Source organism: Rhipicephalus sanguineus, chromosome 4, assembly GCF_013339695.2.
Source record: "Rhipicephalus sanguineus isolate Rsan-2018 chromosome 4, BIME_Rsan_1.4, whole genome shotgun sequence".
Lineage (NCBI taxonomy): Eukaryota > Metazoa > Arthropoda > Arachnida > Ixodida > Ixodidae > Rhipicephalus > Rhipicephalus sanguineus.
Genome location: NC_051179.1, coordinates 141,625,327 through 141,650,862, shown reverse-complemented (window position 1 = coordinate 141,650,862; position 25,536 = coordinate 141,625,327). Strand labels below are relative to the sequence as shown.

Here is a 25,536-nt window from a genome sequence, read left to right as displayed (position 1 = left end):
CACAGCAATTCTACAAAGCAGTGCTGCTGGCGCCACCTGTCCTGCATAGCTGCCCGAATCATCTCCTCCAAGAAAACATTTACTCTATACTTTCGCCACCAACTAGCGCTGCGGCACCTTGGCAAGCAGACGCGAAAATGGCACCTTCATTCCTGTAATTGACCACCTGCGCGAGCGTGCTTCTCCAACAAGCTGCATTAGCTCGAAGACAAGACAAGTTGTAAGATCGCCGCATGCAAGATGTATGACTTATTTAGCGTTTGTATCGCGAAAACGTTTTACAGACAGACACGAACGGGGCGCAAATGAGTCGGCCTGTAAAATGTTTCCACACTAAACACTCTAAATAACGGCCAGAGGTCAAGCCTTAGAATTCAATACTTTGTGTCCGGTAATTCTCTTTTATTTCTTAGAGAAATATGTTGTTCTCGGAGGCTTCAGTCTTCACATATGAAATGTGCACGGCATGTTTCTCGCAATGTCAAGTTCCCAATTGCGAACTTTCTTCCTTTCAAACCATGACACCATCATCCAAAGTAGGCCGATCAAAAACACAGGCTTCCCAGAAGCCGAACATTGCATCGTACGAGCCGAGATTGTCCCTGAAGAAACCTGCGAAAAAGAAAAGGAGTCACGAGAGTTTTCTTAGAGGCAGGACTATTCCACTGCGTGAAGCCTCATACGCCTGAATTTGTTCATGCAACAGCGTGCGGCTCCACTACGCACACTTATTAGCCTGGGGTCGCCTGATTTTGATTATTGTGGCAACAAAATGAAATTGGTCAAGAAGAACATGGCGAGGACACAGGGTACCGTGTATGTTCCTGGCATGTAAAGCAACCATGAAATTTAAGTTTTTAAAATGCGGACTGCAAGAAATCTAGCCATAAAGAAAGAAACGTGCAACAAAACTTGCAAGAAATGACTATCATATAGTAAATTAAGACTATCGGTTATCTCTATCGTTTGAATGCTTTTTTTTTTTCTCTGAAACTTCTAAGTTCTCGTTAAGAACTAAGGATGCTCGAAAGAATTATAATAATAAAAATTAAAATATGCCCTTTCTCAGTTTAGTATCAATATTGTGAAATAGAAATGCCAGAATAGTCATTCAAATGAACTCTATGTTGTTCAGTATTGGGGCAACGGTCATTGTGAACAGCGCTGGTTAATTCTCTATTAAACCGTGCATCGAGCATTCTCATAGAAATAAACTTGTGTGCTCTGAAGCGTCGAGCTTTTGAGCAACTGATGCATGTAGACTAGCACACAGATTATGCCTAATTTGGAACTTATCTTCTGTAAACAAGCAGCAGTAGCACCACTTATGTGCCAGATCCCGAAAAGGCTTGAACGAACTTGCGATCACGGTGCACGGAGCAGCGTAGAGAATTGATAAAATGCACAATTCTGAGCGGCACTTAATCAAATTGCATTGGATAAAACCTTTCATTCTAGAGTTTCTCGGTGTTATCACGTAGTTCGTAGAACTTCTAAACAACTTCCTTGACTTTCCGATCGTAATCGCCATAGTAGCTCAGTATCGAGACATTACAGCGCTGGTGGGCTCGAGGCCACGTGTTAGGGCCCGGCCACAGCTGTCACAGCTTAACGGGCGAAACGCAAACCAAATACGGTAAAAGCTTGTTAAGTCGAACTCGGTTAATTCGAACTTACAGTTAATTGGAACTGACCGTAGTACCGGCACAGGCCCATGTATTTCTATGGGGGAATGCTCCCGATAATTCGAACGCGGTTAATTCGAACTGGGAGCCCTTGGTTTTCATTGCTCCTCGCAGACGTCAGCCCAGAGTGATCAGAATGTGTTGCAAAACCAAGCCAAACCAAATTTACCAGAGATGCAAAGCAACGAAACAGTAGCATCTCTCAGCAGATGAGAATTCGGAAGCCGCGTTTCAGCTCTTGGGCAAACGAAAAATCATGCTCACGGAGTCACGACAGAAGAAACACAAGCGAATGCAAATTATTGAATACTTTCAATCTTGATTGCATTATCGCCGCCGTGCAAATAAACGTGTTTTGGAGCGTAAATATCGTCATATATTCGACATTAAAGTCACTAAACGGAAAACAATTTTTCTCGCATTAGTAAAGTAGACTTCCACGATACCAAAAACACCACGCTTTCTGCGCGAAGACGCTTAATAAGCGAGAAAACGCGCAAAAAGAAAATACAGGTGGCGACGCCACCTTGGAATTCCCGCACCATTTTCCGGACGTCACATATTTTTGACGGCGCTGTGGGCCCACGTAGTTTCTACTCGGTTAAATCAAATTACATTGTTCTCTGAGGGGGCCAGAGACTTGACATAACGAGTTTGTGGAAATTTCGTCGAGCCAGTGGCGCCAAAATACCTTAAATGCTCTTTGAAATCGTTTAAGTCACGAATTACAAACTTCGGCGCGAAATTTAAAAATGAAACTTTTAACTTGGTTTCTCCTCTAATAATAACCTGTGGTGGTGAAATAAACTACACAAGAGTTCTCCGAGCACACTTTCAATAAACCAAATCATTGTTTCTCTTTTCGGTCCCTTTAAGACTCACTTCCCACATGAGAGCATGTCGGTGCTTCTATCTGGCGAATCCCTGACTGATCAATTAATTTCTATTCGCCGTAAGAACTCCATGAACCCATTTACGAAATCACCTGCCACAGACGTGTATTAGCGCCTAATTCACAGTAATGAGTCCAGGGGTTGCTTCTTCGGGCTCCGCCCGCGCAATGACGCGCGATGTGCGTTCATTCTAGCGCCCGCCCGCTAATTCGAACTCGGCTTAATTCGAATCATTTATAGTCCCCTTCGGGTTCGAATTAACGAGCATTTACTATCATTAACTATTAATGCAGGGCAAGTTAGACAGTCCTGCGTTAAAAAGTTTGTTCGTTCAGGCGCGCCTAACCATAACACTGCTGCACGGCGTGAAAAACTACAGAATTTAATTCAGTGCTTCAGTTTTGGACTACTTCGTTGTTCATAGTAAAGAGTGCGTTTAAACAATAAGAACAGCTCGAAACGTTGAGCTCTATGTTTACCATGCATTTCAACAATGTATATAAGTTAAATTGTCAAAATTCGACGGTGGTTCTCATATCTGCAGAATGTATCATATTTTATAGATTGGTATTCAGAAACAACACAAAAGGACACCGCGTTAGCAGGTTCAAGTAAACTTCCGTCTGTCCGTGACAACATCGCTGAATGAAAGACGGCCGTACGAAGAAGAACAATTGGGAAAAAAAAGGTTACATCGCAAAGTACTGCGTTTAGCAAAATATGAGGGATATTATGGCCAGATGTATTCTATGTGAAGACATTTCGAACGCTGTTAAAACATTACGCCCCATAGTGGTCATACGGCAGATGTTTCTGATATGGAGTCGTCGGGAACCGTACATATTCACGGCCCATATGCAGATTTTGAAGAAGTCATGTGAATAACTGTATCTAATAGGTTATCCTAATCTAACTGTGCAATGGTAGCTCAATTACAGGCGAACAGTGACCTCCACGACAAGGCAGGTTCGTTTGACCTAGAAGCTATGCACAAAGAATATAATGACTGATCCACAGTGCGTTCTACTTGTCTATAAGGCGCTCACGCGATCCGATCTCACCTCGATGAATTACCTTTGTTTTATTGAATCAACTAATACAAACATCCCAGGCGATGCTAGGTGGGAACACTAAGCTCTGACTTATTGTGCACAACTGGAAGCACTTTCATTTATCACTATTTCTTTGAAATCAGTAAGTGCACGGCATTAACGCTGAGAAAAACTTTAGCAGGACAGAATAAATTATGGCGGCGGCGCTAGCTATGATTATTGCAGAAAAAAAAACTCTTTCTCTGCGCCTTGAAACAATGCAACAAAGTTCTTCCAGGCACTTTCATTTGTGCATTTAATTCTTCTCGCATGCATCTGTTCTTTCCTTGCCTCATCTTCATTTCTTTCTATTATCAAGTTCAGTTCCACTTCTCTCCTCCCTAAATAGTAGCGAGACGTTATGTCTTTTTCGGCTGTAGTGTCAGCCTGCTCGCTTCGTAGTTCTAGCATTATTGCGTCACATACCGATAATAGTATATTAGCATACAATCGATAAGCTAGGAGTCGTTGGTGTATACCCATCTTGTACAATGACTATGTAAGCGGGAAGAGCGGCAGCTCATCTTACAGTGAAAGATAAAATGGCCGGCTTTGAAAAACGAAAACGTGTGAACGAGTTTTCATAAGATCAGGCAGGGCACAAGGACCACGACGGTATATTGGGGTGGTACAGTGCATTCCGGAATTACGGTGCTATCCTCACCTAACATTTGAACTGCATTGCTACGACTTCTGAACAAAGTTGCTGCACGTTAATGCCAGCAGTTTGTTACTTAATGTAGAGCGCTCACCTACAACCGGAGGCTTCCCCATGAGCAGTGGTCCACAGATGGCACCCATAATGCTGTACCCCACGGCCAGCCGCTCGAGGCCCAAATAGTCCGCCATCAGAACGCTGTGCATCGTCATTCCGCACCCTATGAACATAGCGATACACAGCGACGCGCCCACCAGTGCGCCGTAACTGTCGGTGAACGGTAGCGACACCACGGTCGCTCCCAAGAGGAGGTAGTTTATCACCATGAGGTTTGTACGCCGCACGTACTTTCGATCTGCTAGCAGCGGCAAGAAGACCCTTCCCACCAGGTCCGTGATTGAGTAGTAGGGTATGAGGGCTACAGCGTCGCGCATGCTTACACCTTTGTCCAAAGCAAGGTCAACTATTGTGGAGAAGAAATATCGACGTTGTAACTGAGTACTAGCCAGGTTACAATGAGCGCATAGAACATGGTGCACCTAAACACCTCGCGCACACTTTGCAGCACAGCCTGAGAGGTAGACACCGCCACTGTCGTCGTGTCTCTTTCCAGTTGAGCAGCGAGAAGCGATGGTCGTCCTACTTCTGCCGGACGTTGGGCTTCCACTTTCCTGGCTGGAAACGACGATGGACTTGCTTCAATGGAGCGCCGAGACTCCATTACAAATGCAGGACACGATGCTCGACGTAGCTTCGACGGGCCTCGGGCTTCGAGTTCGGTAGCTGGGAACGTCGGCAGACTTGCCACTGTGGGTCGCTTCTTTTCGAGCCTCTCGGTAGATACCCAAGGTTCGCGAAGCGCGAGGCTGAAGGCGAACCATGTGCAACAGGATGGCACCAAAGATGAGCAGGCTTCCGCGGAAGCCATACGCTTCTCAGAAAGAGCAGTAGCTGCGGGTAGAAGAAGGCGCCCGCTGTGGAGCCGGCAAACATGATGCCGTGAGCGGTGCCTCGGTACCGCTTGAAGTACATGCTTATGATGACTTGCAGCATGGTCGCAACGACTTACACCGAAGCCTGGGCAGGGGAGGGAAGTATGTGTTACACGAGTGACAGTAGCAAATGTGGTAACACCGACATGCATGTGGCGCTTACATTCGCATGCACGTGCCGTTTGCATTCAGCACCACGAAATCACGAACACGGCGGTTTTTCTTCAGCTTTACACTTGAGCAGCCTGCCGTCTACTTCAATATCGACATATTGCTCACTCTAAGAATGCTAAAACATTTGGAACTGCACATAGCACGACGCACATACATTGCTCGAGCTGATCCAGAATCTGTGTACAAGCTAATCCAAGGCGGACGTTAAGTCGTACGCTGTTCCTTCAACAGGATGGCAAATTATGACACGTGTTATCGCCTCGTTTTAAGTGGGTAATAATACAGGGCTTATTAACCAATACCAGCGTTAATTCGCTACAATAAACATGGAACACACAATGATAATTACATTTACTGGCTAGCCAAGACTAACTAATGAGAACGTGAGTGCAACGCAGGCGAAAAAAAACCTAGTTTCTCTTTTTTTTGTTTTTTATCTATAACGATTGCAAGTACGAAGTAACTTGTGAATATTACCCATGCTCAAATATTCGAACGTTAACGCCACGTTCAATTTTTAACGTCCGGCAGCATATTGTGTACCTAAAAACTTGAAAGGCCCCGCCTTCGAATAGTAACTCCCCGTCCAGGAGACGCTCATCCGGCTCAGTCGCGGTTACCCTATATTTTCTACTCAACACAACGCTCCTCCCTAACTAGTAAGGTCGCCGTGCACGTATACGGCGTATATCAAGTTAAATGTTTCAGATTATCTAAAATACTGATTGCTATGACTATCTACGGAATGCTGGAGGCTACAATACGGGGGGCAATGAAACGCAGTTTTAAAGAAAACTGGACAAACAGGAACAGTGCTGGCGCTCGCATTTAGCAGTGACTTTTCTTCGTGTTGTTTCAATTCTCGCGTTGAAATTGAGGGCCATTGCACAATTACGATTCTGTTGTTGCCATCAAAATCACTTCTACTCCTAAGCTGAACATCGTAGTCACTCAAGAAAGGTTAATGTGTTCTGAGGGACGCAACATCACAATATGGCGCTGCGGTTTACCTACACGCCTGATTGAATAAAAGCTCATAAATGTGACTGGATCATGCGCGGTAGACGATTATTTACCGCTACGTTTCCAAGGAAAGATGCCAGTCAACGGCATCAATCATAATCCCTCTTCCTTTGCTGCAGCATCATCCAAACGATGTCTTGGTAGCGACGATTTGCTAATCGTTTCATCGGCGGTCTAAAAAGAAACAGGTGGCACAGCATGCAAGACAAATGACATACCGTGCACAATTCCAAGAGTAACGGAGATCCACGTGATGTCCGGCGCGAAAGCTGACGCTATAACGCCTGCTGACGCCAGCACGGATCCTACAGCCATCACTGGAACCGTGCTAAAATGCTCGCTCAATGGACCAGACACCAAGCCTGCAAACAAATGGTTCCACCTATAAAGCGCAGCAGTGTTAAATTGTGATTTAATAAGTAAGAGCCAGGCTAGGAAGAGAAGGGACGCCCAAACCATAGATGAAACCGGACTTGTAGATTGAAAAATATAACTGAGACTAACAAAAATAAGAAAATAAGGAAGCGTAGAAACCACTGACACAAGCAATTAAACTGGATACTTCGTTGGGGGAAGGGTTGTCTCCTGCTAACAGGCGGTTACTTATCAATAGCTATATTTGAGTTGCATGATGTAGACCATTTCTGGTGCCACGTTCACTTGAAACATAAATCTCCAACTGGGACATTTTTGCTAATAAACTTGGGTTTGGCTGCTTGGATGTGCAGTTGGTTTTAGTGCATTTTTGTAGAATGTTCGTACCAGTGTGCGTACAAAAACTTACGTAGCTTTTACAGAAAACTATGTTCTAGCATTGTCTGTATCAGGGGCGTAGCCAAGGGGGGGGTTGGGGGGGTTCAAACCCCCCCCCGAAATTTTTCAGTTTTGCTTGCGTATATATACACGCACACATACAGACGCACGCACGAACATACATGAAGTATGGTTGAACCCCCCCCCCCGAAAAAAATTTCTGGCTACGCCCCTGGTCTGTATACAGGCTTCGTATGCAGATTACTCAGCGGTTTCGCTGAATGACAGCTTCTCCACTTGCATATACCGTGGCAATCATAAAGCGAAAGCGTTACTTGGCTAGTTCGGCGAAAGCGCGCACACAGCTATAGTCCGCAAAAGCAGTCTTCCGAAATCACGTGACCTGTCCCGCCAAAACTGAGGCCGGGGTCAAACTTCTACAGCCACACCGAAGGAGCGTGATGTGCAGCTCAAATGGGTAGTATGTGCCGTGTACTTCTGTCGAGATGCACGTGCAAACGAAATCAGGTAACTGGGTGCGAGGCGCCGAAGCCTCTTACTAGTGCCCGAGGTTTGCATACCAGATTGCGTGGCTGAAAGACCCGACACGCTCATCTGCGGGCCGCTCACCGTCGTGCAGTCTGAATGCTGGCCCGTCGCACTATCGGGAAGACATGATCTCGCCGTCACCCACGCTGAATTGCAAGAAACATCACATGTTTACCAGCTTCTAGCTGTCATATACACTATCGAGATGTTTTCGCGTTCTCATCTCGTAAGAACGTGCTCAGGGGTCCTCTGCGAATATTTTTCTCAGAACTTTTCCTGGTAGTCTCATGCGCGTAACTAGCAAAGTTAATCGTACACCAACAATATAGAATGCAAGTTCAATACAACTCCCACAAGTTTAGTCTATTACTTCATGAAACAATACTTCGGTGCAAACATGAACTGTGTCTTCCAGTCGGAATGGTCAGTTATATAATATTCAACCTTAATTTGTCTAGCATGTAGATCTTTCACAATTTCTCGCGTCTCTGCGCATTTCATTTTTTTAGCCTTGCCGTTTAACATTTCTCCGAGAAACGATTACCCGTTAATGTTGACGGGTCACGTTGGATCACATCAAGCAGTCATTATATATGCTCGCGATTCAACGCCCCTTTCGTGATGCATATGACAGTGCTGTTCTCTGAGCACTAAAGGAATAGAGCTGTTTACAAATGTCTTATATTACGGTAGCGTAGAAAATTTTCCAGTGATGTCGTAAAAGCATTAGATAAACTTTATTACGCCGTTTGCCTATTGCAAACCAAACATATTGACAATGATAGCTCCTCGAACATATACGGCCATACACGTACATAGCTTGCTTGCATTATCATTGTCACAGCGACATGAATGTTTTCAACAAGCGTATGTGAATACATATTAGGGTTTGAAGTTATCACTGAGAATGTAGTCGCAGCTTTTGCTTAGAAAGTCATCTATACCATATATTCTTCGATGACACTTAAGAAATCTTCCAGATCGCTTTTAGCAGCCATTAACTTGTTGCACGAACCCTGCTCGTCACTTTTAGAATTCCCTGCAATATAACGTCTGGTTTCGTGTAGCCATACCTTGCTGCGCTGGCATGAACCGGTGTTATGGATAAGTATGGAGCTTTAAATAGTGCTCTTAGAAGTACACCGTTTGTTAGTTCGCTGAGGCAATATTTTCGCACTCGTGCTCAGTTTCCGTTATTAATGAGCGTGCCACCACAGCTCTCGCTTTGATGAGCGCCGAATTACATACCCGTATATTTCTCGCGCAGCTATATCGTGTCGCTCTCAATAGGAGCAGGAGTTGATCCTAATCAAGGCGACTCATCTGTAGCTTTTAAGATGGCCGTGTAACCTAACGTTTGTTCCCATGACCATACTTTATCGCATATTCATTAAAGTTGTCGTTAAAGGTAAGCAGAAGCCCCGACCATTGAATTGACGTGTTCCGGCCGAAAGTCAACGGCATGTTGCTAAGTCTTCTCTAGAACACCGAGCTACAGCTCCGAATCTCCAACGCTGTGAACATTTGTACCACACCGCCGAGCCAGACGTGCTTACCCCCAAGTCGTTCACCGACGTGACGAGGTTTACCGGCCACGAGGCGAGGCCACGGTCAACGTGCATCTGTTCTATGATTCCCACGTAGAGAAACCCCGAACAGCGGCTGGTGGCGGACTCCATGGTCGTCATGACGAAGGCAAGCCCGACTACCCACCAGCACTTGCTATGCCTGCCGCCTCACCGCCTTTCTTCTGCCTCCCGAGTACGCTTGCATCCGGACAGCTGCACTCTACGAAGCTCAGTCGCGGAGCCTTGCAGAAGCCTTCGCCCGTAGCTTCGTGGGGTTCTTCGTAGAGATCTACCCTGGTATTTAAAAAAAACGAACATGTGAGTGAGCGATTGCTAGAACAAAGGAGCGTTCATTATTGCATTAGAGCACAAAAGATATCGCTTTGCGCTCTATTATTCTTCAAATACCTCGGGCCCAGAGATAGGCAATGACCTTGTTTAAAAAGCTTAGACGCTGTACGACACCATTCAGTCAACATAGGCAATGCACAATAGGAGCTCGACACGTGACTCGTCGAATTGGGTAAAAGAGAAGGACAGAGAAAGAACGTAGACGTAACGTGCGTGACATCAAGCAAACATTTATTCAGCAGAACAACACACGTCATATATACTGTTCCGATCCTAGTTATCACACATTAGTGTGCTAAAAGACTTAAACCCGTACAACACTATAACTTTCAGCATACGCTCCAAAGCGCAGGCGAACATGTATAATTAGCATTCAGTAAAAACAGGCCTAATAACCACGAAAAAACGCAACAGCATCATTAGTATCGCATAAACCAGCTGCATTAGATTGTTATCAAATGTTAAGAGACATTTCCTTGTCAGAAATGCGTAGTGAAGCACTTCTTTAGCCGGGGCACCGGGGTCATCGGTAGTGACTCGCACATGTGCCATGGCCCCACACGTGGCCCCCTCCTTCCGGACGCGAAACTTCTCTGTTTAACGCTTTCACTGCAAGTGATAGTGTTGGAGCGCTCTTCACCGTTGTTGAGGCGCTCTCCAAGCGGTTTTATGAACCCGTCAAACTTGCCGTTCGTTCTTCTCATCAAAGCTGCTGCTTCCGCCTGTCAAAACCAGAAGTTCGGCCCATCACTACCGATGTCCCCGGTGCCCACTTACATGCTACGCAATGCAGAGTATGCTCACGGATTTTCACTTTCAACCTGGACATAGTTTAACCTTTCGCATATATCGGAATGAAAGGTGGTCACCACTATTGCCTAGCAGAGGTTCAAACTGTATCACCGATAGGAAAGTGTATGGCCGTGCATTTGCGTCAGTCATACTCACAAAAGTATTGCGCGGATTCCTAGCACTAAAAATTTGTGGTACGCGAGTCGTTTTGCGGGAAGCTCTTTATTGAAAATCGTTAGTGTTCTTCAACGCGTCCATGAATAGACCAACGTGTTTGTTTAAGATGCCAGTAAGCGGCTGCGTGATGCGGAATTGTTTCTGAAATCCTTCATAGAAAGGCGACATTGATAGTATAAGTAAGACTGTGAACCATGATGAGATCCACTAGGGCTTTCGTAACTATAGCCGCTAAAACCGATTAACGCGTTCCCTTTTATTTAAACGCATTTAAGATCACCCGTAACATATGGCGCGTACTCAAGGCTGGTTTTCGCGACCCTGAATAGCAAGGGAGCATGCTTGTTTTAGGCAACTGACAAGAAAGGAACGCCATATTGCTTGTCTGTATACATATCTCAACTTCATAACAGTCAAGAGCAATGCACCGCTTTTTAAACCTGGAGTCGTTTTCCTTGAAATACGATTTAAACATTACGAAGCGAGTATTTTCAAACGCTCGTTATCTTACTTGACGATCCTGGGTTTGCCAACAGCAGTAGCATCTTTCTTCTGACCATCTTCCATTCTTCCTTGCGACAGATAGCCGCTTGTGGCAGCACGGTTGGAGCTCTGGGTGTTGTACGAAATCAAATGAAGTGACCAACATCTCAAAGTTAGGTACTAATAATGTCCTTGCATTTACGTTTGCATAAATACAAATATGCAATCCTCGTGCACGGCAGACATTTATGCCATTTAGTGATGAAAACTTTCTTTCAATCTTTTGTCACTGAGTAGTCTTGCAGCGTTAATACAGCAGCATTACATATCGCCAAGCAGTAGAAAAATAAGTTAGTTATTGTTCGTCATGTAAAAACAACAGTATGGGAACATGACTTACGATGTAGCGCTTAATTTCAGCTTGGGCATACCAGCATGTGACAAAGGCTGTCCCTAAATTAAAGTTATGTAGAATTAGCAGAAATACAGCTTCAACCATCAAACGCTTCAACACATGCGAACATATGAACATTCATAGCCGCAACTGTAAGTGTAGACAGTTCTCTGCTTCCTCCGCTCGTAAACACAGAATGCTTTTATTGCGATAGCAATTATATGGACAGTCTCGGCTGAATTTTGCCGTCGCCGTCGCCGTCATGCACCGTATATGTATAGGTATGTATATACATAAAAGCCCCAAAGAAAAAGAATTCAGAAAAATGCTTCCGATGCGCGGAATCGAACCAGGGACCTCTTGCTCCGCAGCGACTGGCGCTAACCGCTACGCCACAAACGCAGATCCTTCACGTAGCCAACGGCGAGCGTTATATACATACCCTTTACCGCTGGACGGACTCAAAGACGGCCGGCGCTTATAAGAGTTTCTTCATTACCAGCGAGATGGCGCTAGGAGCACGACGGGCGCATTTAAAACTCGTCGGCGAGTTCGGTCGCTTCTTCTTATTGCGCAGGGAGAACCTTGCCCTTCCGCTGTCTGCTCGCGCGGTTTTCTGGTGGTCAGGGGAAGAGGGTTGTTTCAAGCTTTCACCGTGGTGTCCGCGCTCATGTTACGGAGCGTACGAAAGTCACCCGAGCTCAAGGGACGCCGCTAAATGAACAAACAGACGATGAGAGCGAACTATCAAGTGTCACAGCTCGACACTTGAAGCGCGCTAGTTTCCTTCGCTGCTTCGGCCGCCCTTGCAACGGAAGCGCTGTCAAACTGAGAGTATCCATTGGCGAGCCTCACTTCGTATAGCATTAGTTTCTTGCTATCGCATTCATTGCTTCGCCCTTGCGGCGAAACTGTGACTTTTTTTGTGGCTAGATACAAGTAATACCGCTGTCACACGGTCAATTTCAATCGCGATCTCGCCTCACGCGGATCGAATTTCGCGGTCGTAATTGGCTCCCTTTACGAAAGCTGCGGAAGAGAACCAATCATTGTGGAGAAGTTCGACCCTGATCGGGCTCGAGTGATCAGCAGTGACGGTGTGACAACTATTACACTGCCGGCACATCTCAAATTTTCAGCTGGCAATACTTCAATCTTTCTTCAAGCGCAGCGTTGCGCTGCTTATCGTGCAAAACGAGTACTACAGAGAACTCCCCTGGGAGTTGTCTAAACGACGCCTTACTTTTTTCTACAATTCCCTAGCTCCGTCGACGTCGTTGGGCCACTGTGATTGCTATATTTGCGAGAAACACCGTCGGGGATCATTAAATAGAAACGCGTAGCGCAAGACAGAAACGAGACCATCGTGAGAGGACGAGGGGCGAGTTGTGCGCTCCTTGTTTCCAATGACATCCAGAATCTCCCGCTTCCATTCACAACGCCTGTCGCGCGATGGCTTCTCTGAATTGCCTTTGTCAAGAGGCATCGGCACGGCGTCTTTGTTCATGTTTATTGCTTTCTACAGCACCGTGCTGCAGCTCCGTCGGTACAACACTTCATGTGGCTCAGAATATTAACATGCCACGAGCCGCAGCGCTTAGCCAGAGGGAGGCACACTCGGCTTCTGTGTCGTACATTCGAAACTCACCACCGCCAACGTACGTTTCTCATTACGAATTTATTTACAGCGATTTGCCTTCCGTGCCAGACGGATAGACATACGGACGCTTGGGTGGGTTTTCTCATTGACTAAACTTAAAACTTGTCGCACGCCTAAAAACATGTCCATTCTCATTCAACCCATCAAACTACAGAAACAATGTTCAGTGAAACCAAGATTACTGATCACCAATGTCTACGTTCTTCGTGAATGAGTTTGTGAGACTGCATTTAATGTGAATGGTTGCAAAAACACCTGAGGAGCAGGGTAGCCAGAAATTCTTTTCGGGGGGGGGGGGGGTTCAACCATACTTTATGTATGTTCTTGCGTGCGTTTGTATGTGTGCGTGTAATATACACAAGCAAAACTGAAGGGGGGGGGTTGAACCCCCCCTCCCCTGGCTACGCCCTGCTGAGGAGCGTTGTTCTAACTCTGCTGAGGTGTTGCGGCAATGATGCACTACCAACTCTCAGCAGCTCTCTTCTGGAGAGTGGCATGTTGAAGCAGCACTTTAAGGGCTCGCGCGTCTCGCGTCGCTGCGCATCCGGTGGTGCACGACGCGTTGCGCATATAGCAGCTATGTGCGCTGCACGTGGTGCGGTACGGCTTTATCTGGCACAAGCTCGACTGAGGGAGAGTGGTCAAGTCTATGTTTCGAATTATCTATATTTCGAATTATCTAAGTCTATGTTTCGAATCAGTCTATGTTTCGAACTACATGGAGTCGCTCGCGCCGGCGCGTGTGACGTGTGGGTGGAATCCGCCATACCTCGCGAGGCGCGCCACAAATACACGTGCGTTTGGAAGAGTAGAGTCGTGAGCAATAAGAGAGGGAGCACCGAATTTATGTCTAATCAACGATTACCTGTAATATACCGTTATGATTGTCAGGTACTGAAATTGCGAGACATACCCTTGCGTTTCAGCATTTATTGTTATGAACACCTTTCCGCTTGTCAACAGCTTTAGCCGCTACGCCCTTTAAAAGGTAACTCCAGTGTTCCCTGTCTTATTGATCACGACTGTACGTGTAGTTCCAGACTTACAAACATGCACTGGGTACGTCGCTTATTCGCAAAATGATCATGAATTATGGCAAACTAGGTACTGCGCAACTGTACTTGGCTGGGCGAGTACAGGGGGCCCTAAGGCCACTCCTGCATACGCTGTGACTGTGCTGCGTGCTTTGCGGGGCCCGGTGTTTTTGTCTTCTATTTTATGGTTACATAGGTAAACAACGGCAAAACATACAGCTTCCAATTAGAAATTTTTTGCGCGCTATCTTCTACAAGCGCAAAATTGCAGCTTACCTTGAATTTTCAGCTTACCTAAAATGGCTTATAGACATGTCCTGAAATACACATTGTTGTTAGGTAATACTACAGGAATAGCATCAACGAAAAAAAAAAGACTCACCTTTTCTTCCGCATATACAGCAGGGGACGAATTCACAAAGCTTCTCTTCCGTAAGAACTTTTTTTTGGAATTTCTCCTTAACTATTTAATAATATGTCCATCGTCCGGATTGGCTGAAATTTTATCTGACAAACATCTCTAGGCATCAGATGTCGTTGTGAATACGGGCCTGTGTTCCTTGCAGGGAACCGGTTGCAGAGAATTTCCTGCAGGGTTGCAACAAGCAGACATTTTTGCAAAACACAGCCTGGTGATTTTTCAGCTTACCTTGAATTTAATAAAATCTTCTTTACTAGTTTACGCGACTTCTTTTCCAATGCTCGAGAGGCTGTTCAAGCATCCGTTCACGAGACAGGCCACATTGGCATTCTTCTTGTAAACTGCTTCGGAATTTACCATTGTTCACCATAAGTCTTTCAGAATAGCCGCACGATGGCGATCGTAATTGCGACGTCTAATGAATTATCTGGCGAAGGAAGGAATAAATATTCGGTATTTTTAGTTGTTCGTATTCTCTCCAATGCTGTGAAATACATAAAACCGTACCAGCTTTTTGAAAGGTCAGAAAAGTAAACAAAGCTACGCACGTAGTTTTTCGCCTAGAATGCGGAACTTCGCTTTACTTCGCTTGACTAGACCATCTTGACGCGAAAGGGGACCCGTCACTCAGGTGTAGCTGCGCTAAACTTTAGAAACGGAAAACAATGCGCAGTTCGCTTACCACGTAAATATGACTAAGTTGCTGACGTCATGGAATTGAAAACCCGCGGCGATGCGTAGATAGCGCATGACTGAGAACGGGTAGGTCATGAGCATATATATATATATATAGCGTTGATTTGACGGCACTCAGCGACAATAGGCACTGGCGGACAGTTTGCACAGCACGGACTGTCAGCGCGAGCAGCGTTCTTTCAGCAGCCGAAGAGGACGACCCACTGGAAGCAGCTGGAGAGCGCTAAATATATATTCAGGCTTAAATGAGGAAGAGTAACTTCGGTTGCCGCAAGGTTACAAGTATAAACGTAGATGCGCCTTCATAAAACAACTGTTTATTTTGACGATGTTTCGACGGGAGCCCCGTCTTCTTCAAGGCTTGAATTCTGAAGAAGACGGGGCTCCCGTCGAAAGGTCGACAAAATACACAGCTGTTCTTATGAAGGCGCATGTAGGTTTATACTGATATATATATATAATATATATATATATAATATATATATATATATATATATATATAATATATATATATATATAATTATAATATATTATAATATATATAAGTTACGTGCGATGCGTAGCACATTCTTTAAGGGCGCAACCATTGACCACGCACCCAAGGTACACCTGCCGGTACGTGATGGTCGTGTTGTCCTAGTCTCGACCGTTCGTGTCTTTGGTGCTGGCGCTTTCGTGGCACGGAAACGTCGGGTGGTTTTCGCGAAACTCTTCCTATTGCTGAGACACCAGTGAGCATTGCTAGGATTAACACTGTCTCCAATGATATTATAAGCGACTTTGAAAAAGCAACGACGAAGGCTGCCGAGGAAGCCCTTCTAGAAGTGGTTACCATTAAGGCCTACTTCCTCCAGTGGGTCAGGGTACCTGGCGTAGTTCTAAGGGCTTAGTATAACATGATTATTTAGCAATACGGCGAATTTCGAAATTTTATGGCGATTTCGGGGGCGATCGCACTCCTGTTAGCTCCAGATGTTGATAATGACATGCGTATGCTGCTAGGAGTAATGCCACAGTGTGCGCAGCATGTCGTAGGTCATTTTGGTACAACGTACATTTCTAGAACCTGCAGGCGAAGAAGCGGTGCAATCGGCTTTATTTATGCGGTCGACGACTATAGCTTATGCCCCTGCAACTTGGAACATCCTCACAGAGATGGCAGCACATTATTTAGCGTTTGCTATTTGCTTGATCCACGCTAGCTTAAGCAGGCGTTGACTGATAATTTTCCGCTAGATAGGCATAGTTGTCCATTTTTAGAGCTATTTGAAAGTTCGTGTGTGTTTTTAGAGGCGATGGCTGCACTATCCCGGCCTTTTTCGACGTAATTTGACGGCCTCGCCCAATGCGCCTACAAATCGCCGAATGGGCTCCTTTTTGTCGTGACAGCTGCCGAACAAAATGCTTTAAGGACCTCTTTCCACTACATGGCATTTATGTAGTTTTTTTCGAAGCAGCTGCAAGTAACATCGTGGATTGTGGTAGGACATCTGCTTGCCACCAAACGGCCCGAGTTCGATCCTCAATGGGACCGAAGATTTTAGTGTTTACATTGCTGCGACACGAGCTCTCTAACGCTATCGCGTCAAATGTCCTACAAGCAGCACATATGGCTGGTGCATGCGAAGACATGCACCGTACGGACGCCTTCGTAAATTGATTCCTTGTGCGACACAAGCAGCTGCCTCAACAAGGAAAGTCCCTTGCCACAACTGTGGCTTCAGGACCATTCATATTATGTCTGTATTATAATACATTCCTCTTTTTCCTTGAAAGCCATTTGTTGTGTGTTTTCCCCTAGCGTAGCAGCACAAACCTACAAATCGACAACATAACTGCATAACTTCATTGATAGCATATATGCAGGCAGACGGAAAGCGGCCTGTTCTATAGTGGAGGTGTTTCAACCTTTAAATAGCGAAGAAAGGTGCGAGAGAGCCATCGTCGCATATGATTCCTGAATATCTTTAGAACACGACGGCAGCGCCGACATTTGAGCGCTCGACCACAAAAAGCAATTCGTTGACGAACGCTATCTCGCATCGACCTGTTCTAACACGTGCGCGCGGGATGTGTGACGTCGCTTACGAATACTCTCCCTTCCCGGCTCTGTCAATCCCTTCTGCTCGGACAATCCATTTGCGAGGCGGTGGTCGTGCTCGGTGGGAAAATTACAACTGTTAGCTCATTTCAAACACAGCACGCTATGTAGTACACTAGCCTTACTTCAGACAAAAAAGGTTCAGCTTTTCTCGCGGTACGTTCAATGACCAAGCATAAGAAGCCTCAAGACACAACCCTACTTGCCAAATGCCGAAGCATGCGTGCTGAAATTATTCAAGTGCGCCTCGCAGCGTCTCGTAATCGAAGCGACGCGTCTTTCCTACAGATGTGATCAATTAGCTTCATAAGCGTACTCGTAACCGTGATGGTTTAATCTCTGGGATATTCGGCCGATCATAGCTGTCATTTGGGAGCTATTCAGAACACCCGCTCGCTTCGAAAAAGAGAGAGCCTGAGCTGAATAGTGCTGGATTCCAATCGGTTTTAGTACCTCCTTGAAGAAGGAAACACATATACACTTACGCCTCTCCAGGTTATAGGCAAATGTGAACGCGCATTTTACCCACGCCAGTTGATGTCCTCGCCATAGGCGTGCGCAGGGTTCCCCATTAGGGGGGGCAAAGGTTCATCGCAGCGCCCCCCACCCTACGAAGTCAATGTATGGGGAAGATTTTGCGCCCCCCCCTCTTAGGTGACTAGAAGGATCAATGTACGGGTCGGATTTTGCGCCCCCCCTCTTAGATGATTAGGGGGGGCGGCCGCCCCCCCTGACCCCCCTGTGCGCACGCCTATGCTCGCTTAACAATTCATTTGCGTTCTTTAGCTCTGCTTTCCCACGTCATCTACATTCGTTTGTTCATGTAAGTAAAACTGGCTGGAAGTCAACGGCTTTTAACTGCGCCTACTCCTTTTCGTAAGCACGTGTGTGCGTAAATTCCTTCTATGAGGCACCTTCACGACTTCCCGAAGCTTCGATTCTTATGCGGTTGTCAACCCAGACCTTGTTTGCTGGTGGCGGCGTGCATTTAAGGGGTGCTGCCACTAACGCGAAGTGATAACGTCCTGCCATTAAGGGGTGGCAGGTTCAAGATAGACGAATGGTGGGCAGCGTCTGTCGGCAAAGATATCAGCATTGCTGAGCACCAAGACGCATTCAATTAGGGCTGGAGTGTATTAGGCGTAGACCTCCTTGGGCTCCATCGTTCCAGTGATGTCAAGAAGGCCGTGACGTCTACTTTACTCGTTCACCTCGCGTTTCCTCCGGGCTCATTTCCCGTGCTGCCATTAATTCATATTCACACATATGAACAATCTATAAACGGGCAGACTTGAAGCCATGGGATTAGACATCTCTTGAGGCTCGCTGTCATATTTGAGCCAATAGGCAATGAGGACTAAAGAAAGAGTACAGTAATTTACTTAATATTGTCCAGTTTAAGAGCAAGAAATAAAATAGAACATTTGGAAAAACAACTGGTCGCATGAGCAATACCATCCAGCGTCTTCGCTTACCGCGCGTGATGCTCTCGTCATAATAGGTTATCATGGCGCAATTTCCGCGCACTTTGCTTGTTGAATATTTATGTGTACTAGAACTTACACAAGCTGTGCTAGCCAGCTTCAGCGCTCACCACTACTATTGTGAAACATTACGCTAGATGTGAACATCCATGGCGCTGGATGAAGTACATTGTTACTGAACTTTCCTTGGTTCGCTTGGCTTTATTATGGTTCTCATTCGACACAAATGTTTTCTCTGTTTTTACGCCCTAACTTCTATTCACAAGACTAAAAGCTTCCCCTATGTCTGTTTTTTTCTTGATTTATATAATCTGTCCTTTCACGGGCTGCGACTAACAAAAAAGGGTATCTATAGTTTCCCTTGACATTCACTGCATAGTGGGTGTCTCGACTCACAAATGTTCTGTGCCTTAACGTAGTATGCCAGCTTTTACTACTCGGTTCCGCACCGCAAAATAAACAGAGGTAAGGCCATTACACTAAGGTTCTTACAAACATGAACCTATCCGAACCCGCTATTATAATCAACAAGATCTATCCGGAGCTCTCTACTCCTTCAACATGCGATAAATGTAATGACCCCGCAGATCTTAGTCCTAAGCTCTGGCGTTGCTCCGCTTAACAGCGACAAGGACAATACTGAAGAGCGGTGGGACGCAGCTCTACGCAGTCTCACGTAAGAAGAGGACAGTCCAGCGGGCCAGCGAAGCGGTCCAAAGGCTAGGCCTATCGGTCTCAACGTGGGAGCCGCCCGCTTCGGACTTGGAAACTAGCGCGACCTAATGGACCTCAATAAAGTATTTTTCCATTCGTCCACCCACCTCTGCTTATAATATTCACGTATTGAACCTCGAACTAGCTTGAAAACGAATTTGGTTTGTGCGCCACTATGGGTATAAGCGGCGGTCGCTTATACCCATAGTGGCGCACGGGCCATACGATCATGCCATAGATGCTGTACGCATACACAGACACACGTGCGAACAGCAAGCAATGGAGGCGTAGAGCAATGTAGAGCAATGCAGGCGTAATGCGGAAGGGTGGTTAGGCTCCTACCCGCAGCAAGTTTCTTTAGATACATTTTCATTTGGGCTTACCTTGTTCTTTGGGATTCAAGATTAAGACTGCTATATTTCGCCTGTGCTTTTTGGCTTCATTATCAAAATGTTTTGCGTTGTTTTTGCAAGTAGAAAAATGATATCTCTTTGTCCTTCTTGTTGTAGATGTCCATGTGTGTATGTATGAATGTATGTGCGTTTGCGCGTTGTAGACTGTGTAGACACGGCATTAGCAAATGGAATTTTACCACTAGCTCTAAAGAATAGCAATCCTAGCATGCATATTACTTGGAATGTCATAGGGTTCTGAGAAACGAAGCGACGGACTCCCCCGCCACCCTCATGACGCACGCGTTCGATAATACATTTGTCGGTGAGCAACGGAGGTCGCGCACTGAATCGAACAGCTTCTCACCAGGGCTGTCTTCGTCAGCCGCGCTCTCGCCGTTATAAGCATGTGACAGACGCAAAAAAAAGGTTTTTGTTTGGTGAACGAGCTGCTGCGTCGTTAGCGTCGTGATTGATGCTGAAGTGCTCGTGCGTCTATGGGCTCCGTGAATTTCTCAAGCTGTGAACAAAAGGCCGCGACCATGAAAAGTTGTTGTTCGCAAGCACAAATCTCCAATGACGGTGATGACTAAATACGTTCCTTTAGTCGGCGTTTAATGTCCGAATGTTCGAGCCACAATGAGAGAACGCACAACGGCGTCTTTAGATCGCTGACATGCTGCTAACTCGAGCCGAAGGCTTCACGAACGTTAACTCAGACATATATACAGCTATCCCATGTATTCATGAAGCTATCGATGACGCTGCTCCTTCGCCTTCACGCTGCTTGTACCTGTTTTCACAGCATCACAAGCATACTTCGTAGACCTTTATTCTTGTACCGCCGGCTAAACAATGTGTCGGGCAGCTCCGAAATTCCCAATAAAAATAAAGTATATATTTACCCAACAGAAGTATGGTAAACACCGTCCTCGTGTCATTAGCAGTGAGCGCCTAGTCAACATATTTTCGAGCAGGTCTACCGTTCTTTACGCTAACGCGATAATAGTGGTACGTTTTATTGTAAGAGAAAAGGAAGCCCCTACTAAACGAAGACGTAACAAAGCCATGAAGTAAATTCACCGTGACTAACTTGAAGCAGCGCGATGCAGGCGCTGGCCTGTTGTGCTCGTTCCTAGTCTTTGCCATCGCTTTTTTGCCCTGCTTCAAGTTTAGAGTTTGACCTACTCGCAAAAACCATTGCTATCACAGCTGGCCTGTTGTGCTCGTTCCTAGTCTTTGCCATCGCTTTTTTCGCCCTGCTTCAAGTTGAGAGTTTGACCTACTCGCAAAAACCATTGCTATCACAGATAACTGACTCGGAGCTCAAAGTAAAATTCATTCCGCGACATCGAACAGAGTCGGCGCCTAGCGGTGAACGGAACGAAACACCGAAGTGTGGATGCCGGTCAGATGTGGCCACTTCAGCAGCATTTATGCGATGTTTGTATTTCGCGAACTTACGATGGAAGTTGACGACGACGGTGAGCAACCTGTCAAAATCTATGCTTATGCTTTTTGCAACGGAAATTCGTAACGTGAATCGCTATATTTCGCAAATGCATCGATGCGAAAGCATTTGCTTGATGCGACCGCACAATATGCGCTTGTCGCCTTTTAACGTGTCCTGAGGCTAATATGCGTTCTCTTTTTCGTTCCAGTGCCCTTGCCTTTGAGCACCATTCTTAACCATGTGAGGACGGTGTCAGGTGTCCCGTTGAAGACGACGAGGTCATTGCAGCGGGAACCATTATTGAATTTCATCACTTACGTGGCGAGTCAGGGCTCCCAAAACAATAGTTTTCTACGCACCAGATCATGCATACACACTTGCCGCGTTTCGGTGCTCGTATTTACCTTGCGGAACACTGAACTGTTCTCTTCTTCTTTCTCGATTGATTCTCAATTCGCCGAAGTGTATGACAGTTAAAGCACAGGGTAATCATCACTGGTACCCGTGCATTCGATTCCCCGTGCATTCGATTACTGCAACCATCTTCACGCTCATAGTGCACAGCAGCAACAAACACAAATGCATAGACTACCGAAGTTATCGCTCACTACTTACCATCCTTTCACGTCCGCGTACGCTTGTATGAACCGTCGTCGAAGTGCTTGCTGCACACTATCGCGTAGAAGAATGTACTGTTGGGCGAGTTGGCATTCCATTATCATGAAAACTGCGCGAAAAACGTGGACGTGTTTTCAAGACACTATCGCGTACTTGGAAGCCTAAAGAGCCAAACTCGACGACGTTCCGCGTCGGTGGGATAGAAATGGAAGTTTATCCCTGGCTCTGTGCAGTATGCACGGCATTGTGGCACCGAACAAAACGTCATCATCGAAAACGAAGAGTTTTCTGCGGATACGGAACACAGAATCACGACGTGAAAACAGCAGCCCCTTACACTTCCGCACACCGCACGAAAGCCGTATCCATTCTAACGGGGTGACGCTGCTGCCTGTCGATCTCGCCGCCAATAGCATACTGATATTGTCCCTTTATGAATAAGGAGCTAAAAGGCCTGAGCAATTACGCTGTACCTGCATGGCCTGTTTGTAGAACAAGACAGTAACAACGAAACACACGGCAGTATACAACTGTCTTAAATGCTCTGCTGGATTTTAATGCCACTCAAAGCACAGTCGTGCCTGCACTTTCTCACAGCCTTATCAAGAATCAAATGTACCCTACATTGATATATGGAAAAAAAATAATGAAGATACTTGTTGTGTTATCAGAAATGAAAAGTCTATTTTCGAGAGGCACTAACGCCCGTGCCTGCATCGGGTACATGTTATGAAATCTATCTGGTGAAAACTGCGCCATCAAACTCGACAATGGACCGTCGGCGTCCCGCGGCAGTCGGCGTCTACACGAGTCACGCAAAAAATCGTCATCGCGTGATGACGACACCGTATGACGTCACATGCTGCTAAAATTTGCGACATCACAATGACGTCACGTCCTGGCGCCATCACACGACATCGTCGCTTGGTCACAGGTGGGCCGAACACGGAAACAGTGCACAACCAGGGAGGTGCAGAACAAATTTCAGACGGGGGCGGGGACTTTTTCTTGTCACTCAGTGCATGACACAGCATAAAAAAAACGGCTTTCGCCTTCAAGTCGTCTTAGGCGAATGCATCAGGACCCCGGTGATTTTTTCATAATATCTTTGGTAAAACAGAACGGGACCGCATCTACCGGTGTAACCTTGGACATCGCGCATAGGGCACAGTTACCTAGCGCCATAAGAGAGAAAATATTGAGCCTGGGGCGCACAATTTGCAGGTAATGTAGATTAGTCTTACTGCGAATGCAATGAAGATAAAGATATGGTAAACTGTATCTCGGCAACTGCAACTGAGGTATCACATTAAAGGTGCTGAAGCGGGTCTCAGAGCACTGTTTTTAGAAAACTGCAGAATCAGTTGAAACGAGTAGTGATGTTTGTGAGGCACTACCTTAGCACTTAGTGCACGCAGACTTCAATAGCTGATTGTACCAACACGGACAGCGGCTTTAGATATCATGCAGCTTACGAAAACCTGTAACGAAATTACTGTGCGATATGCTGAAGCGCGAGGGTGCAGATGAGAATTCTGTAAAGCATGTGAGGTTGATTTAAAGAGGAAGCGGCATACCAATTGCATTAGAACGCCGGACATGCAAAATGATTGGAGATGCACTGAATATTGAGGCACCGGTATTCTTCTTTCATCGTTGTTGTTCGCGGACAGATGCAGGAACATTTGAACGAAAAAGGATAAAATTAACGTTTATTTTATTACACGTAACAGTTATGCTCACAACAGTGGACTGATGCATGCGGACCACATAGATCTACTATAGGTTCATGCAAAAGGTCCACAGAGGCTGGCACATGCTTGTCTAATGAACCTACCTTTCCAGGCCTCAACTTCGTCACAGTGAAACTGAAAACACACCTTTTTACGTGAGCACTGTGCGAGATGTCCATACAGCTCGTACACTGCTCGTAGAGTGGACAGAGAGAGAGGAGGGGGGAAGAGCGTCACTCCGGCAGGAACTCGTGCTTTACCGTAGAAAACAGCGCTACGAGACGGGACAAAGAAAGGGCACAAACACGGCGCTGACTATCAACCAAATGTGGTTGATAGTCAGCGCCGTGTTTGTGCCCTTTCTTTGTCCCGTCTCGTAGCGCTGTTTTCTACGTGAAGTCATGCACCAACCAGCCCAAATCCGTACCCTAGTGCTTTACCGATCGCCTGCTTTGCTATCGCCACCTTTACCGATGTTTTCCGCTCCAATCGAAACTTCCTTAGAAGGCGTGCGCCTTTTCCCCTCATTTGTCCAGTGGCTGTCTTTCTCGACAGCAGCCCTGCATTGATCGTCTCACTCCCCCTCTCTATACACCCGAAAACCGAAGCTGCCATGCTGCCGGCCACTTAGACACATGGCTAGCTCTTATGCGGGAACTTGTTTTGCCGCTGCCTACGGTTATCAGCCTCATCCTTGCGACTGTCTCCTCCACCTTCGGGCTTTCATAACTAAGTGACGCTCGAGCCATTCTCGCTTGCCGAGCGTCTTCACGGCGCCAGTGTGTGCGCATACGTACACAGGATCAACTCGTGCGTCACGCCGCTGAGCACATATTGTCAAGGACATTTGAACTACGAACAAGTTAGTGCTAGCTATAAGAGGTTATTTCTTTTTTTTGCCACTACGCTTGATGTCGGTACGATTTCCGTTACTCTCTTGGTGAAGGACCGAAACAATCTTTTGCAATCGCATAATTACCAATTTCGTATTTTGCTTTGCCGATTTAGGATGCAGTCCAAGTGTGTAATTTTCTCCCTGTGTTTCATATATTCACGACTGCATATGCAACAAACCTTCAGAAAGTTCTATGGCATGCAAACGCCGGAGCAAAAGCTATTTTATTAAAGCTTAGCACCACATAGATTTAAGCATGTGCACTGGGTACTCACACCTTAAGCCTATAGGTTCAAGCTTCCACCCCTACCCCCTGAAAAAGTTTCGCGCTACGCTCCTCTCTGCAATCCATAAGCTTCAGCGGGACATGCGTCCTGATAGGTTGCCAGCTAAGTTGCCGCTCTGCTAAGCTAAAGGATGCGGCCTCGATTCCCGGCCATGGTCGCCGCATTTAGACTGGGGCGAAGTTCAAGAAGACGGTGGGTTAAGTTTAGGCGCATAGTAAAAGCTCCAGGTGATCAAAAGAAATGTGCAATAACGAACTGCTCCGTGGCTCATATTGCATGATGGTTTTAGCACGTGAATCCCAAGATTGAATGCATTTGAGTAAAAAATATTTAAGGGCGGTTTAATCATGTCATCCTTGTGCACTGAACGGCTGAGCCGTCAGGAATCAACACGGGAGACAATTTTGCCATTTTGCTAGTTTTTTTTCACTGCGATGACGATTATACGAACACTCGGGGTGCATT

General features: G+C 46.1%; 1 protein-coding gene and 1 long non-coding RNA gene across 2 annotated transcripts in view; both read right to left on the bottom strand.

Annotated features, from left to right (window-relative positions):
• Positions 1-511: 511 nt before the first annotated feature.
• On the bottom strand, positions 512-5,170 carry LOC119391648 (monocarboxylate transporter 10-like). The gene is made up of 2 exons (XM_037659314.2): positions 4,422-5,170; positions 512-612 (listed from the first exon to the last, which is right to left on the bottom strand). Exons 1-2 carry the CDS (start codon positions 4,759-4,761, stop codon positions 512-514), a joined length of 441 nt encoding a protein of 146 aa, XP_037515242.1. The 5' UTR covers positions 4,762-5,170.
• A 4,137-nt stretch (positions 5,171-9,307) lies between these two features.
• The window catches only part of LOC119390761 (uncharacterized), a 32,710-nt gene continuing 16,481 nt past the window's right edge, over positions 9,308-25,536 (bottom strand). Inside the window, exons 2-6 of the long non-coding RNA XR_007415876.1 lie at positions 14,660-14,865; positions 14,554-14,594; positions 11,590-11,642; positions 11,218-11,318; positions 9,308-9,680 (exon numbers count right to left, since the gene is read on the bottom strand). This is a non-coding gene — a long non-coding RNA (uncharacterized LOC119390761). The remainder of the gene's footprint in view (positions 9,681-11,217; positions 11,319-11,589; positions 11,643-14,553; positions 14,595-14,659; positions 14,866-25,536) is intronic.